General features: G+C 43.5%; 1 protein-coding gene across 1 annotated transcript in view; it reads right to left on the reverse strand.

Moving 5' to 3' along the window:
* LOC139317673 (matrix metalloproteinase-25-like) overlaps nucleotides 1-14,038 on the reverse strand; it is a 91,984-nt gene extending 77,946 nt beyond the window's left edge. Inside the window, 5 exon segments of the mRNA XM_070944752.1 lie at nucleotides 12,660-12,746; nucleotides 13,064-13,253; nucleotides 13,364-13,607; nucleotides 13,609-13,657; nucleotides 13,998-14,038. Coding sequence (XP_070800853.1) covers nucleotides 12,660-12,746; nucleotides 13,064-13,253; nucleotides 13,364-13,607; nucleotides 13,609-13,657; nucleotides 13,998-14,038 — 611 coding nt within the window.
* Nucleotides 14,039-19,686: the final 5,648 nt, after the last annotated feature.

A 19,686-nucleotide genomic window follows, 5' to 3' on the forward strand; every position in this document is an offset into this window, starting at 1 on the left:
CACAATATAACCAGTTGCAACTTGGACATCTTGCCTGTGCTTTAGCAAAAAGTATAAATGAAACATAATTTGCTATTGCTGCACTGGCTGATGAAATGGGTGAAATAAGAAAATCATTACTGCAAAATTGTGTAGCTATAGATTATACGTTATTAAGAATGGGTCATGTCTCAGCTCTGTCTCTCATCCAGTCCGTGGCTGTCAAAAAACCAAGAAACGATGTCAAGCGGCAATAGTTTTAATCAAGGTTTAGCAGCAACACAGCAAAAAGAACAGAACGAGCCGGATCACAGGGTTTAAGTCAGCGCTGCATGCAACCGCCGTGCAGCACTATTTATTTCCTCCCCGGCTCCTAAACTATCATCCGGCATTCAAAATTCCCCCCACCCCACATCAGCTGTTGAGTGGCTTGACGATCCCGCTGGCGCAGCCATAGCGTCATAGGACGGCGCCGGTACTTCAGATTCGGGAGCTGCGCCGATCCTGGCTGCTGGCCGCTACGTGGAGCCGTCCCCACCATCATGGGCATTCAAGTGGGCGCTCCAATCGGCCCCCAGGTCCCCAGTGATGGCGAGTCCTAGCCGGGGCTCGACATCATGGATGTGAGGAATTCCAAGGTATGTGTTGATATATCCAATAAATCACAATTTATCCAGTCTAAACTGTAAAAATTGAATAACATTACTACACATTTAACACATATAACAGAAAACACTGCTTTTAAAGGAATTTGGGATTTGCTAACTTCGTGGTTACCCAGTTTTGTATGGTTAAAGGAGTTGTTTGTAGGTATCATTATCATTGTAATCATATGTCTTATTTCTTGTATCTGTATCAAATGTGTACCTGTATGCTGTAACTGTTGGAAACATTGTTATCGTGTGATAAAACAAAAGGAAATAACAGGAGGATCACCTGGAACATTAGGAAGACAGTATCAATAATGTTACAAGACATATGCAATTTACAGGAATAAAACTGATAAAAAGGAAAAGGGAGGATTGAGAAAAAAATGAATTATTCCTGTAAAAATCATAACCTAAGTAACGCCATATTTAACCTTCATATAACCTGATTTATATAACCTATGAATAGGACATGCATAAGCATTATATTCTGGGAAGGATAAGGGAACTGTGACGCTTGTTTTGAGGAAATAGATTTTTGGTACATTCTAAATTGGGTCAGGCTGACCTAAGCTCTACTGAAAAAGAGGAAGAGATGGACTTCCGGTGGCACCGCAGGCGCTGAGGACGCTCTTCCCTTGAGCGCCAGCCCCGCGATCTCGTAAAGCCGCTAGAAGAGCGCAAATCAGCTGTCTAGCGGCTTGAAAACTTTCTCCCCTGGAAAAGGGGAGGAAGAGAGCAGACGGGCGTAGGTAGAGCTCCCCAAGGAGCCCCAGGAACAATTCTGGGGCTCGAAGGGTGAGAGCTCCCTGGAAGCCTGACAGAGCTCCAGATCCGGGACGTTTCTGCTTCAAGCAGAAGAAGAAAACGCAGCGACCACCCCTGCAAACAACGCTTGAATAAACATCATTCGGAAGCAGGCTGAGCAAACTCAGGAGAAATGAGATCTGCAAGTACTGAACTTTAACTCCAAATGTATATTACTTCCCTCTGATTTATTAAGGGGAGAAAGTGAAACCAAGATGGTGATTGTGCTTTAATGGGGCATGAAAGCGAAAGTTAAAAAGGAAAGTTTCTTTTAGTGTTGGCAGCCCCTATCTAAAATTAGAGATTTGTGTTTTTTTTTTTAAAGGAGAAGATTAGAGATTACAGCAGTGATCCTTTAAAAAAAAAAGGACTGATATTATTTAAAGACTGATTTCTGGATTTGGTGGATTTACAGTTCTGGCAGTTGACTGAATTTAAATTGGAAAGTAAAAATGGCTTCAAAACAAATTAAGGCTATTGTCCCCAAAAGTGCTGGGACTTCACCAGCTCAAACGTCCAGATTGCAATCTCTCTCTGTTCCAACGGAACCAACAATATTAACATTTGAAATGTTGCAGGAAGCCCTCAAAACACAAGCCTCTGTTACAGAAAAAAAAAATTGCTTCAATGTTTCAGGAGCAAACTCGAGAAGTTGCTGAAGAAATTGCACAGGTCAAAGAGACTATTCAAAAACGAAACCAAGAAATTAGAGAAGATATTATTATGGCAGTACAAGGATTGGCAGGACACATTGAAGCAATAGATGAAAAAGTGGAAGAAATTAAGCAGTCTAATGAGAACTTGGAAAATAAAATGGGGGAGGTCCAGGACAAGATGGAAAGAGCAGAGGCTGATGTGATAATGATACAATATAGAGACATGGAATTTGCTCTGAGAATAAGAGGCCTCAAGGAAAATAAGCAAGAGAATTTGAGAGAGATCTTTTCAGAAGCATTTGCACAGATAATGGGTGATCAAAAAGCAAATTTTGAATGGCAAATTGACAAAATTTATCGTGTCAATTCATGGGTGGCCAGACAGAAACATCTACCAAGAGACATTGTAGTTTATTTTACAACAAGGAGATTACGCAATGAAATCCTACAAGTCACTTTTAAAAACAATCTTCAAGTGCAGGGGCAGGAGGTTTTAATACTGAAAGAAATCCCCCCCAAAATGTTGAGAGCTAGATTATGCCTTTCTGGTGGAAGAATTGAGATACCATCAGATACAGTATAGATGGGAAGTTCCAGCTGGTTTGGTGGTGAATTATTCAGGAGAAAGATACCGTCTCAATTCAGTGTGGAAGGCAAGAGATTTTTATACCAATGTATTAAAGGCTGGATGCCCTCAGCCCCAGGAAGCTAGAAGGAAGACGGAAATGGATGGGGCAAGAAAGGGGGAGAAAGAATAATTGTTGATACAGGCCCAAAAGGGTGATTTGATTATTCAAGAAGAATTAATACAATTTTCGGCTACTGTTCAAGCTTTGGAGATAGAAGAACCTAAGGATCAAAGACAGACTCGAGCGGCAGCCAAGCGTCAAGAAGAATTAAGAGTGCAGCAACTTCAAATGATTCAAGATACTACAAAAACAGAAGCAGTGGGAGGAACAAAGCCAAAAAGTAAAATGCATGGAGATTTCCAGCAGATGCTCCAAGTGCTTCAGAGAGCCAAGAATGGCAACTAGATTTTTGACCTGGAATGTTAATGGCCTAAATTCACCACAAAAGAGGAGAAAAATATTTCATTATTTGAAACAGTTTAAAAATGATGTAATTTGTTTACAAGAGACTCATATTAGAAGTAAAGATCAAAAATATTTAATAAATGCAAGGTTAGGTATACATTTTGGTTAGGTATACATGTTGGTTATCACCTTTAAAGCGCTCCATGGCATAGGACCTAGTTATCTTCGAGACCGCCTGCTGCCACCGACGGCCTCCCATCGACCTGTGTGCTCCCATAGAGAGGGCCTCCTCGGGGTGCCATCAGCCAAACAATGCAGGTTGGTGACCCCCAGGGGGAGGGCCTTCTCTGTGGGGGCACCTACCCTCTGGAATCAGCTGCCCCCTGAGATAAGGAGAATCCAAGACCTTGGTGCCTTCTGCCGTGCCCTTAAAACTTTCTTTTTCCAGCAAGCCGGGCTGGCCTAACACTTTTTAAATGTTTTAACTGGTTTGTTACTGTTTTTAATTATGGGGCCAAATTTATATATATCTTTTAATGGTATTTTAATATTTGTACTCTATTTTTTTATGTGGCTGTACACCGCCCTGAGTCCTTAGGGAGAAGGGCAGTATACAAATTCAAAAATAAAATAAAATAAAATAAAATAAATAAATAAATTTTGTTGCATCTGCTCCTGAGTAGAAGAATGGTATAGTTATATACCTAAAAAAAGACTTAATTGCCAAATTAATTGAAGCAGATGATCAAGGAAGATTTTTAGCAATTGAACTGTTAATAAAAGGAGAAAAAATACTTTTAATTGGAGTTTACGCACCGAACCAACAACAGGAAAAATTTTTATAAGCTTTTACATTCCAAGTTATTACAATGGGATTATAAATCATGTATTTTATTGGGCGACTGGAATGGAGTTTTGGACACTAAAAAAGATAAGAAGGGGCTCTTGCAGAACATTTCAACGCGTGCCAGATTGCCAAAATCGTTTTTTGAAATGATGGAGGACATGGAACTGAGAGATATCTGGTGAGAGAGAAACCCCGAAGAAAAAGACTACCTTTTTTTCTGATAGACATCAATCTTTCTCAAGGATTGATTTTATATTAATTACAAATGATTTCTTTTCCAGAGTGAAGAAGACGAAGATTTGTCCAAGAGTTTTAACCGGTCATAGTCCAGTCTGGATGGAATTACAGTATGGAAGGGGATATAAGAGGTCTTGGAGGTTAAATGAAAATTTGTTTTGATATGAGGAAAATGTAAAAGAATGTAAAAAATTTATGAAAGAATTTTTTTATTATAAATATGCATAAGGGTACATCTATGGAAATGGTATGGGATGCAAGTAAAGTATATATGAGAGGCATTTTGATATATTTGAATAATAAATATAGACATAAACAGGGAAAAAAAAGGAAGGACTTAGAAGAGGAAATCAGGAAAAAAGAACAAGCTTTGATATTGAATCCAGCAGATAAGAAAATAAAAGAGGCAATTAATTTATTGTGCGGGCAATTTAATATGTTAATGGCAGATCAGGTTGCAACTAATTTGCAATATGCTAAACATAATACTTTTTGTAATGCTAATAAACCAGGGAGGTGGTTAGCATATTTGTTAAGGAAAAAGCAAAAGTCACGGACCATAGAGAAAATAGAATATAAAGGTAAAGAGGTTTATCAGCAAAATATGATTAAAAAAGCATTTTTAGAATTTTATACGAGGTTATATGCTGGTGATAAAATTCAAGGTACAGATATAGTGCCTAACTTAAGACTTTATTATGAGGCAGCTGTTCTATCAGCAATGAGTGATTGGATGAATTTAACAGAAGAAAGAATATTGAATATCGAGGGATATGATTTGGTTTACGGGTGGCATGCTTATTTATTATATGATAAGAAAGTGGACAAGACTTTTAAAAGTCATATATTAAGGAATGCTCTATTGCGTGTCTGGAAAAAGTACAAGTATAAACTAAACGAGTTACCATTGTGGGCAATACCCAGACACGCGATAGAGAATATAAGTATAGAGCAAAGGCAGGATGTGATTACATATAAAGAGCTTCTTAACAAGGAAAGAGGTATACTACAATTAAAATCTTTGAATCAACTAAGAGAAGAAAGGACAATTTGAACATGGTTTCAATATGTACAGTTGCAAGCTAGATGGAGAGATCACAAAATTGGTTTTCTGCAAAATGAGGAGAATTTGGTAAAACAGATTAGAGATCAAAGTCAAATGCATATAAAAAGGTTGTATAATGCGTTGCTAGAAATAGATTCAGAAACGGAGTTAGTTAAGGACTGTATGATAAAGTGGGCACAAAATATTGAAGAACCAATAATGATGGAAACATGGGAAAAAAATATTGGTCAGAAATGTGAAGTTCACGCAAGCCCAAAACTTAAGAGAGAATTTTTACAAAATGTTTTATAGATGGGATCTGGATCCTAAAAAGCTAGCCTGTATGTATCCAAGTGTGCAACCTAAGTGTTGGAGATGTGAATGTGATGATGCTACATATTATCATATATGGTGGACATGTAAAAAAATTAAGGAATTTTGGATAAAAATATGGTGGATTATTCAAAATATTCTCAAAAAGAAGATAAAATTTACTCCACAGTTTTTTCTGTTAGGCATAATTACAGACTGTACTGTTATAGAGACTAAGTTGATTTTAAATTTAATAACAGCAGCCAGACTCTTGGTGGCACAGTACTGGAAGAAGGAAGATTTGCCTACTATCGAAGAATGGACACTAAAAGTAGCGAATTTAGCAGAGATGGCCAAAATTTCAGCGTATTTGAAGGACCATACAAATGAAAGATATATATCGGAATGGAGAAGATGGATTGACTATATTCAAAACAAATATCGGACTAAAAAGTTACAAATAGCTTATGAATGAAACCTATATTTCCTTTTTGAATATGTTTAGTTAGTTGAAGGGGGAGTTAAAGAGCAAGGGGGAGTTTGGAGACTACAGAAAGTTATCTTATTTTAGCTTATGTTTGTTATGCTATACCCTGTTTTTGCTCTGGGAAGTCCGGGGTGGGTGGGTGGGGGGAGGGTGGTTGGAGGGAGAGGGGGGATGGAGGGGTGGGAGGGGGGAAAATTGTTGTAATGATTGTTAAAACTTTTTTTAAATAAAAAAAAGAAAAAGAGGAAGAGACTAAATGATCAATTAAGGAGAACAATACTAATAATTATGAAAACATATTTAAAGGATATTTTTGGAGGGGAATTTTGGAGGGAAACTCCAGGGCGGAACATGTGAAGAAAGCCAAAATGTTATATAAGACCTGAAAACAATACCAAGCGGGGGCGTTTGAATTGTATTGCTGAGCATCGAAAACTGTATTTAAACCATGTAATCGAAGTGGTCAGACGTTCTCTCTCTTTCATGGGAGAACCCTTTTGCAAAAGCTTGAAATATTTATATAGCTTTATATAATATATTTAATAAATCTGCTTTTTATTTGTTCATGGTCTCTGTTTCACTTTTTATGAGGTTTGCTGTTTTTTTAAATCTCACACTATTAAACTGGGAGAGGATTAAAAGACAACATTATTTAAAAATTCCAGTCTGGTTATCAACTATTGATGCATTCTCATATTCAATAACATTTAGGAAGGAACAAATTGTTAGATATAATGAGTTATTGAATGAAAAGGGTGAACTTAAATCTATGCAAGAATTAGAAGAACAAGGTATAAAGATGAATTGGTTTTCTTATTTGCAGAAGGTTTTTATAATAATTTGACTAATTTAGATAAAATTTTAACAGGTACTGATGAAAGAGGTTAAGTTGGAAGAAGAACAAGTTAAAGAAACAATGATTGCTTGGGGGGAAAATTTTGGACATGGAATTGACTTAGAGAAATGGCAAAAATTGTGGTCACAAAATTATAAAATGACAATGTCAACTGCATATAAAGAAAATTTGTATAAGATGTTTTACAGGTGGCATCTACCCCCGACGAGAATAGCCAGAATGTTCAAGAATAAATCCAAAAAATGTTGGAAATGTCATCAGATACCGGGTTCATATTACCATATGTGGTGGACATGTGCAGAAGCCAAAAGATACTGGACTAATATCCACACATGGTTGGAAAAAATGACAAAAAAACACACAGATTTTAAACCAGAGATTTTTTTTATTGGGGATTATACCTGAAATATATAATAAAGAACTGAGATATTTGATTGTGAATGTATTAACAGAGGCCAGGATTGTGTTTGCTAAAAATTGGAAGAATGAGAAAATACCAACGCAGGATGAAGTTATTAAGAAAATAATGGAATGTGCTGAAATGAGCAAATTGACATTTGAAATTAGAGAACAAGAAGATAAACAATACTATAAGATATGGGACCTATTTTATCAATGGTTAGATAAAAAAATATGGAACTGAAATATGGTAGAGACTTTCACAATACAAGAATTGTAGAACTATGTGAAATATAACATATAACATTATAACATATATAACATATAACATTATTATTGGATAGATTCAGGAGGATGAAATAAATGTTATAATAAAAATTAACTCAAATCTTAGAATACTTTGAATTATAATGAGGGAAGAAAGAGTCATAGTTAAATAAATGATTAATGAGGATAACAATATATAGATATATATTAGGTCGATGATATGAGAATCTAGGTAAATTGTAAATTGTAAGCTATGAATTTGGTGAATGATGCACAAAAGACTTGTAACCGACACACTGTTTGCAATTGAAGATGGTTTTATGTATGTTTGTTTAAAAATAAAAAAATATTTTCAAAAAAAAAAGACAACAACACTATTCTGTTCCCCTTGTTAATGGGTTTATTTATGGTAGGAGGGAAAAAATAGGGGAAACAGGGGGAAGATGTGGAGCAGTTACCAATGGAAATCAACAATGCTGCCTTCCATGCTAAATTCCATGTATGAGGCCTGGGGGTGCACAATAAAAGCCTTGTCTAGAATTCCCCTGCACATCACTTACTCCTCCTCCTCTGCATCCTATAATAGATATGCATATCAATCTTCCTCCTGAAGATGCGTGACTGGGAAACATCTCCAGTTGGGACGGTGGATTGATTGGACCATGTGATGGACATGTGGGTGCAGGGTGTTGTGGACCACCAGTGGCCTGCGCGGATTGTTGATGATCCCGACGACGAGGAAGCTGGTGTGGTGCTGCGTCAGCAGCCTGTGCAGCCAGCGCTCGAGTCGGACAGCAAGGAGGCTGAAGAAGAGGTGGTGCCAGAGGCAGGGATTCAGTCAGGGCCTTCAGAACCTCCAGAGGCTCCTTTAAGTGAAGAGGACGAAGAGGAGGAGCCTCTTCTCAATGCACGGGCACACAGAGCTGCCAAAAGGCAGGAGTGGTTCCTCAGGAGGAGGTCTCCTCGAGAGTAAGGCTCGGGGCTAATTGGCCACTCCCTTAGCCTATTTAAGAAAGTACACAGCTGGTAACAAGCTGCAGGAAACAACTTTAGTTTGCTAAATCATCGCATTGGGATGTCTCTGCAAACCTTGTTTCTGGGATTTCTGCCAACTCCAGTAAGACTCTCAATATTTTATCTGTGGAATTCTGGCAGGCTGTTAAGAACGCTTTATTAACAGCCGGCATTTGCTAAAACTGTGTTTTTGAGTAAACTAAGTTTTGTTCAGAGTTTGTGTGTGCTGTGTTCTTTGGGGTCCGTAGCTGGGGCAGAACAGTGCAGGGGAAGGGACTTTGACTTTCCTTTGGGTGGGGAAAACCCGGGGGCTTTCAGATTTGGGGTTTCCCAGATGTACCAATATGACATCTCTAATAAAATGGAACTTTGAGGAATTGCCTGCCTTGGAGTCTTACTTGGTTGGGGGTGTTACTTGGAACCCTGACATTAACCCGAATCTGCTTTAAAACCTCAACCCAGCTCCCCGCTTAGTGAAGTGCTGTCTGGGGTCCTGAGCCCCAAGCGCTGACCCAGATACTGGGTGGTGTAAAGACTCAATGAAGATGGAGGAAGAAGACGGCAACCTGGGCATGTCGCTCAGCTGGATCCTTCCCTATGGGGTGAAGCTGTGGGAGCCATGCCACCTCAGGAGATGGCATTCGGGGTGACCTGGCAAGAATCTCTGATCGGAACGAGCAGAGTGGTGCATGCCCATGCCTTCGAATGGAGAGAAACCCGGCCTCCGGAGCCCAGTGATTCCAGGGAGTGGGGTCTCCCGCCGCCGTCATGGAGCCAGTTGCTAGCGGGTCTCCCAAAGCAGTTTGACCAGCTCAGCATGGGTAGCATTGCACAGCCTTCCCTCACCGGCCAGCCCGGCTGGGCCCTGGCTCAACCCATGTTCACTTTCCCAGGCCCAGGAGCCGGGACCATCCAGAGTGGAGCGTCAGCTTTGTTTCACTCTGCATGAAGCGGATCACGTCTTAGCCTCCCTCACTGGACACGGTCCACCGGGATGACAGCACCTGCAGGTGTCTATCACTTCAAAGAGGCCCTAGACCAGGACCTCAGGCAAGCTTGCAGCATTAAAGGAGTTCCAGACCATATACAGGACTGGTACAGGTTGGCCATAGCCATGGATTTAGAGATCCACCCACATCAGAAGCCTACCCCAGAGAAACCAGCCAAAATAACCCTGGGTCGCTGAGCCCCTGCAAAGCCAGCTGAAATGCCGTAACTGGCACTGCCAGGGACAATCAAATGCTTCCGATGTGGCCAATATGGCCACCAAGCATCCAAGTGCCTGGCACCTGCCCCAGTTCCCCAACTCCGGACTCCATCAACCTCCCGGGGAAGAAGAACCCCAAGGAAGCCACCAGACAAGGGAAAAGTTGCCTGACAAGCCATTGAGGTTCCTCCTCCCCCCGCCAGGAGGGAAGAAACTCCAGCTGTGGAGACCCCTCTGGGCTCCACCAGTGGAAGCAGTGGGGAAGAGGATACGATGGTAAGTGAAGCCATCCACCCCTTCTCCATCAAGTCCTGGATAGTAGTGCCAGAGACTGGGGTCCAAGGGGACGTAGAGGTCGTTATAGATATTGGCTGCACCAGGTGCCTGATCAGCTTCCCCATTGTCCAACAGCTAGGGATAAACACGAAGCCCCTGGTACATCCCATACGCTTTGAGCAGGTCGATGGGATGTTAATAGGCAGAGCCCGAGCCACTTTAGTCACAGAACTCGTTAGACTGGAGATGGGGCACCACCAGGAGCTTATACGCTTTGTAGTAGCCCCCAAAATGACTGAGTCAATCATACTAGGTCTTGCTTGGCTGGACAAATGGGCCCCCACTGTCACGTGGGAAGATGGCTACTGAAAGCTAAGAATAGGCATTCCTATAGGTACCACTGCCTCCAGTCCCGCCAGACAAATGCCAACAAGCACCAGCCCCTGTCAGCCCCAGCTGGACAGAAAACATTGCAGCTGCCACAGATGAGCTCCCTGGCTGTCCCCAAATGCCCAGAGAATATCAGGACCTGACAGCCACCTTTAGCAAGCAAGACTGCAACTTCCTCCCTCCCCACCGCCCTATGGACTGCACAATTGAATTTGTACCGGAAGCAAAGTTGCCAAAGCCAAAAATGTACTACATGACCCCAAAGGAAATGGCGGAGCTGAGAAAATACATCGATGTCAACTTAGCTAGGGGTTTCATTCAGCCAGCAAAATCCAAAGTGGCGGCCCCAGTGCTGTTCAAAGAGAAAAAAGATGGGGGGATGAGGCTCTGTGTTGATTTTCATTAAATTAATGCTGTGTGCATGGAGAACACCTACCCCTTCCCCTTGATGAAGGACATGCTAAGCCACTTAGCGAAGGGCAAGGTGTTCATGAAGCTTACTACCGGATACGGATTAGGGAGGGGGACGAATGGAAGACTGCGTTCAATTGCCCACTGGGCAGCTTCCAATTTAAGGTCATGCCGTTTGGGCTCCAGGGAGCCCCTGCCGTCTTTATGCAACTAATTAATGAATCATTAATGAAGTGCTGCATGAGCATCTGTACAAGGGGGTCCTAGTTTACCTGGATGACATTCTCATATTCAGCGAGGCACTGGAAGAACACGTAAAATTAGTGCGGCAGGTGCTGAAAAAACTCCTAGCTGTGAAGCTCTATGCGAAGCTGTCTAAGTGTGAATTCCATAAGACCTCCCTAGACTACCTGGGCTACTGAGTGTCAAGTGAGGAAGTTGAGATGGATCCAGGGAAAGTGAAAGCGGTGCTAGATTGGCAACCCCCCACGCACCCGCAAGCAACTCCAGAGCTTCCTGGGGTTCGCAAACTTCTATAGGCAATTTATCCCAGCATTCACAGAGGTGGCCCTGCCCCTAAAGGAACTATTGAAAATGGGGGGCCCTCCTACAAGACCACAGCCAACCCAACCGCTGGCCTGGTTGCTGGATTGTCAAAAAGCATTTGAGAAATTGAAGTGGCTTTTTGCAGAGAAGCCAATCCGGAATGACAGTTCATCGTCCAAGCTGATGCCAGTGACGTGGTGGTGGAAGCAATGCTTCTGTAAAAGCACCCACAGGGTCCTCTTGCCCTGCGTGTATGTGTCCAAAAAACTCACCGACATGGAAAGACAGTGGGCAATATGGGAGAAAGAAGCCTACGTGGTCCGCTGGGCTCTCCTCTCCTGGAGACACTTCCTGGAAGGAAGCAAGGTGCCTTTCGAGGTCTGGACTGATCACAAAAACCTCAAAGCCCTAAAAATCCCCCAGAAGCTCTCCCCCAAACAGGTCCGCTGGGCACAGTATTTCCGGTGGTTCAACTTTGAGCTAAAATACATCTTGGGGGGGGGGGGGAACCTGCTAGCTGACGCCCTGTCAAGAAAAGCACAATTCGATAGTCAGAGAGAGGAAGTCGTTCATACTATCATCCCCCCCTCACAACAAGTGGTGCAGATCACCACCAGGGATCAAGCCAAATGCCAAAGTAACCCCACGGGGGGAAAACTGACAGTGGCACTAAAAACTATGCTCCCCGCCAACCAATGGTTTAATGAAAACAAGGATGCCCTAACTATAAGAGCGGGGCTAGCCTGGAAGGGGTCCAAACTATATGTCCCCATCAGTTTGAGGCTGCAAGTTTTGCAACACAGCCACAACTCATGACTTCGGATTCCTAAAAACCCTCCACCTGACCTGAAGGCACGTTTCGCCGTGCTCTCAAAACTTTTCTATTTCAGCAAGCTGGCCTGGCCTAACTCCCCTCTTTTAAATTCTTAAATTTTAAATTTTTGAATTCGTGATTTTATAAATTGGGTGTTTTAATCTGTGTTTCGGCCGAAATATTTAATAATTTTAAGGGATTTTTAATATTTGTATTGTCTGTATTTTATCTTGGCTGTTCACCGCCCTGAGTCCTTCGGGAGTAGGGCGGTATAGAAATTTGATTAATAAATAAATAAATAAATAATTGTGCTCTGTTTGGCTCAGTGGCTGTCATTCTATGGAAAGGACTCTTGTTGCTTCACATTTACAAGAGCCAATGAGGAAAGGGAGAATTAGTAGGATCAACCAATCAGAAAAGAGGTTCACTTTTCTCTCAGCTTGTCTGGTGGTAGGTCTGGGATCGGGGGTGCTGTGGGAACCAGTGGCACTGGAATGTCTTGCTCTGGATATGAACAAGAGGAGAGAAATAATGAGGTGGCCACAGATCAAATGGACAAACAGGCAGTATGAGATACTTCCTGACCTGAGAAAAAGAGAAGGGTTGTGTATATCAAAAGATGAAAGAAAAGAACAACTTCCTCCAACTTACTCCTAGCAGCTTGTTGTGTACAACATCCATACTCCCTAATCAGCATAGTCATTGCAAAGCATGAGAGGAAATCAATAGAGAAACAGTGGTTGATACAAGTAAAATGTCTCAGGAAGGAGAAGAAATATCAGTCAAGGTGGAAAGAAAGAGGAATGACATTAAAGAATTGTGTTTTTCATCAGACCAAAGCCTCTCACCATAGATTTGCTGAATTCCCATGGCATCATCTATAGAAAGTTGGTAGAGGTGGGGCAAACCAACAGGACCTTGGTAATATGGCATCATGATGGATTCCTTAACAGAAGAATGAGCCAGTCCCAAGGCATGGCCAAACTCATGCACTGCTACAGGAAACAGATCTGTGCCACGGCCTGAAATCAGAAGAAAAAGGACATTTTAGTCAAGATTTGAGGTTCTTTGGATAATATTTTTAGAAAATACTACAGTCTTGTTCAACGGTGCATTTGAATTCTGAAGATACCTGGTGATTCATTCTGCGGGTCATAAATCCAGGTCTCTTCATTATCAAAATGGGTATCACCCGAAATGGGATGTTCTCCAGGGAAGACGGCATGGGCCAGGGTGCCTCCAGGCCCATCAAAGGGGTATGTGTCATGATAAGAGGCCGCAAAATCCACCACAATGTCTGCTTGCTGAGAAGACACTTCTTTGAAAGTCAAGGCTGAAGAATTGCTCCAAGCTTGAAAAGCATAGAAAATGAGATTTATGGACATGATTGTGGGACAGTTGTGAGGAACAAGGGAAGGAACTGATACTGGAATGGGAAACAAAGAAGAGAAGGAAAGAATAAGGTAACGTCAGATGAGTTTTGCTGGGTGAGATTACACCAAAGTCCTGTGTGGTTCAGTATCTTGTTTTGCAAGATGGTCAACAAAAGACTTACTGGAAGCCCACAAACAGGATGTGTAGACAACATCCTCTTACAGGCAGTGGTGGGATTCAAATAATTTAACAACCGGTTCTCTGCCCTAATGACCGGCTGGGTGGGCGTGGCTCAGTGGTGGGTTGCTCCCGGTTCGCACTGGTTCTCGAGAACCGGTAGTAAAAATCTCTTATCGTTCGGAGAACCGGTAGTAGTTGCTGGCTGGCCACACCCCTGAACCGGTTCCCCAGCCGCCATGTTCATCACCGCCATGTCCTTTGCACATGCGCATCCTATTGCCTTGCAAGTCCAATGGAATGTGCATGCACAAAGAACATGGCGACAACAGCAGATGCTTTTTGGCAGCCTGCGGAGAAAGTGGCTGGCAAAAAAGCCTTTTCGGAGGCTTTCTGGCCAGCCACTTTCCAGCAGCGGCGGCTGGCTGGGGGCTGCCAAAAACTCAGGTTAGCTTGCCTTCCCGACTCTGGACCAGCCACCGTGGAAGGTAAGCAGCCGAAAAAAGAAGCGGTGGTGGGGGAGGAAGGTAAGCAAGCGGGCCTGGCCACGGGGACCACCGGGAAGGCAGGCAAGCATGTTGGGGCCGCTCAGCTAGCTAGCTCCCTTCCCCATGGCCCTACCATGCTTGCCTGCCTTCCAGCCCGGCCAGCGGGTGGGTGGGCGGCCCTTCAGGGAGACGGAGCCGCTGTACTGGAGGTGAGAGAGTGCCAGGAGCAGCGGCGGTGCTGGGGGAGGGTGGCTGGATGTCTCTCTCTCTCTCTCTCTCTGTCACACACACACACACACACACACACACACACACGTCCTGCCCTGTTGCCTCCACTGCTGCTTCTTTTGCGTTGGCTTCTCGCCTCTCTTAAAGTTGATCGTGAAGAGCTGGAAGACGTTTCCTTAGATCTCCCCCAAGTCATTGTGCAACGTCAGAGATCTACATTGGCTTCTTTAAGAAAGGTGAGAAGCCAATGCAAAAGAAGCAGCAGTGGAGGTGACAGGGCAGGGTGTGTGTGTGTTTATCCCTTTGCAAGGACTTGGAGGCAGCCCCTCTGAAGGAAAGAGGAGGCGGCGAAGCTCTGGCTGTCCCCCGGGAGAGGACTGCAGACGGACAAACACACACACACACACACACACACACACACACACACACACACACACACAAACCCCTGCCGCTTCTTTTGCATTGGCTTCTCGCCTCTCTTAAAGTTGTAAAGTTTCCTTAGATCTCTGATGCTCCAACAATGACTTGGGGGAGGAAACGGCGCCTGGTTCCACTTCCGGGACAGGAGAAGCGAGGAGCAGCAGCTGCTGCAAAGTTGGAGGCTCTTGGAAATATTGGGGGGGGGGGCGAGAGGGAAATGAATCTCTTCTTGGTCTTGGGGGAGAAGTTTGTCAAAATTCCACCCTTTTTTTACATGCATCCACGTTAAGGGGGCTTTGTCCCTCTCTCCCCCTTTAGTCACTTCCCCACTCTTCGTCCGACCCGTTACTCAGAGACCGAAGCCCTGATCAGAGGAGTTTGTGGTTTGATGAGGCGATTAAAAGAAAGTCTGTTTTTCTAGACATGAAGTGTCCCCCCCCACACACACATTTTCCAGTTTAGGCTGCTAGGCAGGCAGGCTTTTATTTTATCAGCCCAAGGGTCAGGGAAAGGTACATAGGAAATTGCTCTGTCTCTGCAGCATCGGTCATGTGACTGAGTGGGCATGGACAACTTGATGTCACTCACAGCAAGGTGCCGCCCCACCTTGCCGTGAGTGACTTCGAGTTGGCCACGCCCACTCAGTCACATGACCACCAAGCCACGCCCACCAAATAAGCCACACCCACAGAACCGGTAGTAAAAAAATTTGGAACCCACCCCGGCGTGGCTGGGTGGGTGTGGCCAGGGGGTGTGACAGCACTCGGCCTCCTGCAGCACTCTGCCAGTCAAAAAAGGGCACGGGTTAATTACAAAATGTGGGCTTTGCTTTGTGACATCCAGATCCAGCGAGCAAGGAGTGTGAACTGCACAGAAAATACACTTGGTTTGGTTATGAAGAAATATCCCCAAAGCAGGGGTGAAATGCTCCCAGTTCGGACCGGCTCTGGCGAGTAGGTAGTGGAGATTGAGGCTAGTTCGCCGAACCGGGAGCAATGCTGGCTGGCCATGCCCCCGAACCGGTCCACGGCCCGCAGTCCTGCCATGCTTGCCTGCCTTCCATGCTGCCTTCCTGGCATCCCGGTGGCCAGCTTGCGAAGGCAGGCAAGCAGGGCAGGGCTGTGGGGAAGGAGCTAGCACCTTACTCGCCCCTCCCCCTTCAATCAGCGGCTTCCCTGCTCAGCCCCGACAAGCTATGCATCCATAGCAATGGGTTGTTTTGTTCGCCGCGGTGGTGCTTTGGGAGGGCAAGTGGATATATTCATTATAGTTGTCAGCTGCAGACATCCGCCTGCCCTCCCGAAGTACCACTGCAGCAAACAAAACAACCCCATTGCGCTGCACCTCCTTCTGCAGCCAAATGCGTGCAACCATGCATGCCCTTTCCTCAAATGGGCTGTGCATGGGGTGCTTGGCGAGCGAGCGAGCAAGAGAGCTCTCCAACCTCTGTTTGTGTGTGTGTGTGTGTGTGTGTGTGTGTGTGAGGGAGGGAGCGATCTGAAGCCGAGGCACCCAAATTTCTGGCAGCGGCGGGGGCGGCATCTGAACAGCCCTGAGTCAGCCAGCTCCACCTGACGTACTTGCTGAGTCTTGCTGTTCTCCTCGCCCCCCCCCCCCCCCACTCAAGCAGCGGCAGGCTCTGCGGGACAGCAGGACCTCTCATTTTTCCCACAGCACGGCATATGCTTGCTACCTCTGCTTGTCTGCTTGCAAGCGATGATCTTCTCTGCTTCTCTCAGGATGCTGGTGCGGGCACCATGGATGCATAGCTTGTTGGGGCTGAGCAGGGAAGCCACTGCTTCAGTGGGGTGGGGGTGGGGGCGAGGAGAACAGCGAGACTTAGCGAGTAGGTCAGGTGGATCTGGCTGACTCAGGGCTGCTCAGAAGCCACCCCTGCTGCTGCCAGAAGTTTGGGTGCCTCGGCTTCAGATCACTCCCTCCCTCACACACACACACACACACACACACACACACACACACACACACACACACACAAACAGAGTGTCAGATGTAAATGCCTTATTCTCTATTGTGTAAATAATGTATATATGGGACATCAGGGGTTAACTTATTCTTTGGATTTTAATGTATTCATAATTTACCACTCCCATTCCTGGCTCCACCCCTTGTATATATAAGGAGCCACCCTCACCATTTTCTTTGCTTCTATCTTGAATATTCAGCGAATATAGAATGCCTATTATTATTAAAGAGAAATATATTTAAATCTCTAATTCTTATTATCTTTATTGAGTCTGATCCTGAAAATATTGCAACAAGCTGGTAGCAGAGGATGGTTAATTGACTCAATAAATAATTAAAAATGTCTAAGAAAGATAGGCCCAACACCAGGGTCTACAGCAAGGAAATAGAAACTGAACAAGAGATGATCAACGAATCCACTAACGCGATTTTGAGAGAATCCGAAGAATACACCACTGAAGAAGAAGAACTGATAAATGAAAATAATGACCAGGAAGAAATCGAAATAGAAAATAACGAACTCAGGTCAGAGATATTGAAGATACTAAAAAGCCAGAAGAACGATGAAAGCCTCATCGCGAACCTCCAAGAAATGCTGAAGAACAACGGAGCAGCGAGAGAGAAAAACGTCGTTAAAGAAAAACCCAAAGATCAAAAAACTGTGAGTGAAATGAATACTGAGAAAGTCGTTGTGAAAAAGAAAAGATGTGATCCCGCGCGAAATTTTGAATGGCAGCCATCTTGGTTTCAACGAACTTCAAAAGAGAGTGAAGCAGAGCCAATCAAAACGCTCAGTTCAAAATTTCTGGCGCGAAAAACGCTATCAGACGACGAAAGCGAAAAAGAAGACTCAAACTCTTCAGAAGAACCAGAATCAGAAAGTGAAGACGATTTAACAAAGTCTCAAGTAAAGTCAGCAATGAAAACGCTTTTTGCTGCTTTTGGGCCAAGATTGAAAATTTCCAAGGCACCAACGAAGAAGCAAGAGATCAAACCGACAACTCGAGACCTGCACGCTCCCATCCTGACTTCGAAGGCGACGACACCTGAGCCCAGAGAGCCATGCCGATTCCGTCCTACACCGCAGACCGGATCAAGTGCCAACGCACACGAAAGAAAGAGAAGAGCTGTCGCCACCACCAGAACCCCTAAAACCGAACCAGAGACCGACTCATCTGAAGAGGAGCGGAACGAGAGAGCTGAAATGGAGAGAACCTTCCACGACGACGCCAAGGAAGAAATGAGCAACGCGCATGTGCAAAGCTACGTAGACGGCCCCGAAAGACTTGAACTGGCCAGAGAACCGCGCAGACTCGTTGCGAGCATCCCCATGCCGTTCTGTAATTTCCTGCACTTGCGAGACCACGGACTGCCTCAGGTTGTAAGTAATAGACAAAATAATGTGGGGAACTTACCCAGTGACTTCCCAAAACTTAGAATTGATGGCATTAATTTACAAGAGTGGTATCAACAACTTCAGGTTGTCTTTATGAAAGAAAATTTACTATTCTTTATAACTAATCCTCCAAGAAGACCTTGGACTTTAAAAATAGATTGTTTACATCATAGAGCATTTTTCATAATAATATCTAGCGTGTCTCCTGCAATGTATCATAGCATCAAATCAAACCTAACTGTGTCAGAAATAATTCAATGCATGTTTAATCTATTTCACAGCGATAGCGTAGCTACAACTACAAGAATGTCTAAGGATTTCTTTTCTTCTAGAGTGAAACCAGGGGTTTCTATAAGTGAGCATTTGATATCTCTAAACAAAATAAGAGCTGAGCTGCAATTGAGGGGGGAAGTGATTTCAGATCAAACAATGAAAAGTGTTATTATCAATTCACTTGATCCATCATGGGATAGCTTTATGTCACACTTAGATACTATTAATTTAGGATATTTAACCATAGAAAGTCTATCTAACAAATTGATAGCAGAAGACAATTCAAGAAAAAATCGTTACAGTAATCAAACAGAACACAAATCTTTTAGGAAAGTAGCTTTCCAAGAAAAATATAATGAAGCCTTTAGATGCCACAATTGTGGGTCCAGGGAACACAGTAGAAGAGACTGTCCCAAAGTCTCAAGGGAGAGACATAGGCCAGAATATAGGAGCAAATACAATTATAGACAGTCTTCCACAGATAGACACAAATATAGAAGCCCACCAAATTACAGAGAAAGTAGAGGGGGTAGAGAAAATTCAAAAGAGAGAAAATCTGGGTCACTAAATGGACTAAACAAACAAGAAAGCACCAAAACACAACAAAATGAGAACAATAATTGGCTTATTGATTCTGGTGCAACCAATCACACCACTAACAACAAAAGTATATTATCTTCATTTACAGAAGATAAGTTTGTGATAAAGGTAGCTAATCAAGAAAAGGTTCAAGTATTAGGCAGAGGAAATGTGACCTTGCCTGGTTTAGGTAAAATAGAGGGGGTATTATTAATCCCAGAAATACCTCATAACATACTAAGTGCTATAAAACTAAGCAGAGATTCTGACATCAATATAGTTTTCTCAAAGGGGAAAGCAACTTTAGAGAAGGACAAAACAAATATAGGCACTGTGATGATAAAAGGAGGTCTACCCTATCTGATAACAAAAGAAAGATGGTTACATAACATTGATTCAAATATGGAAGATTGTATTGAAGCAGATGATGAAAATGTTAGTAACAGTGACAATGATGAATGTAAAATACCTCATGATCACAAAAATACACACAATGAGAAGAAACCAAAAATAGGTAAACCAATTCATGATGAGTGT

The sequence above is a fragment of the Pituophis catenifer genome, unplaced genomic scaffold, assembly GCF_029215685.1.
Source record: "Pituophis catenifer annectens isolate HBS135680 unplaced genomic scaffold, rPitCat1.0.hap2 SCAF_5, whole genome shotgun sequence".
NCBI lineage: Eukaryota > Metazoa > Chordata > Lepidosauria > Squamata > Colubridae > Pituophis > Pituophis catenifer.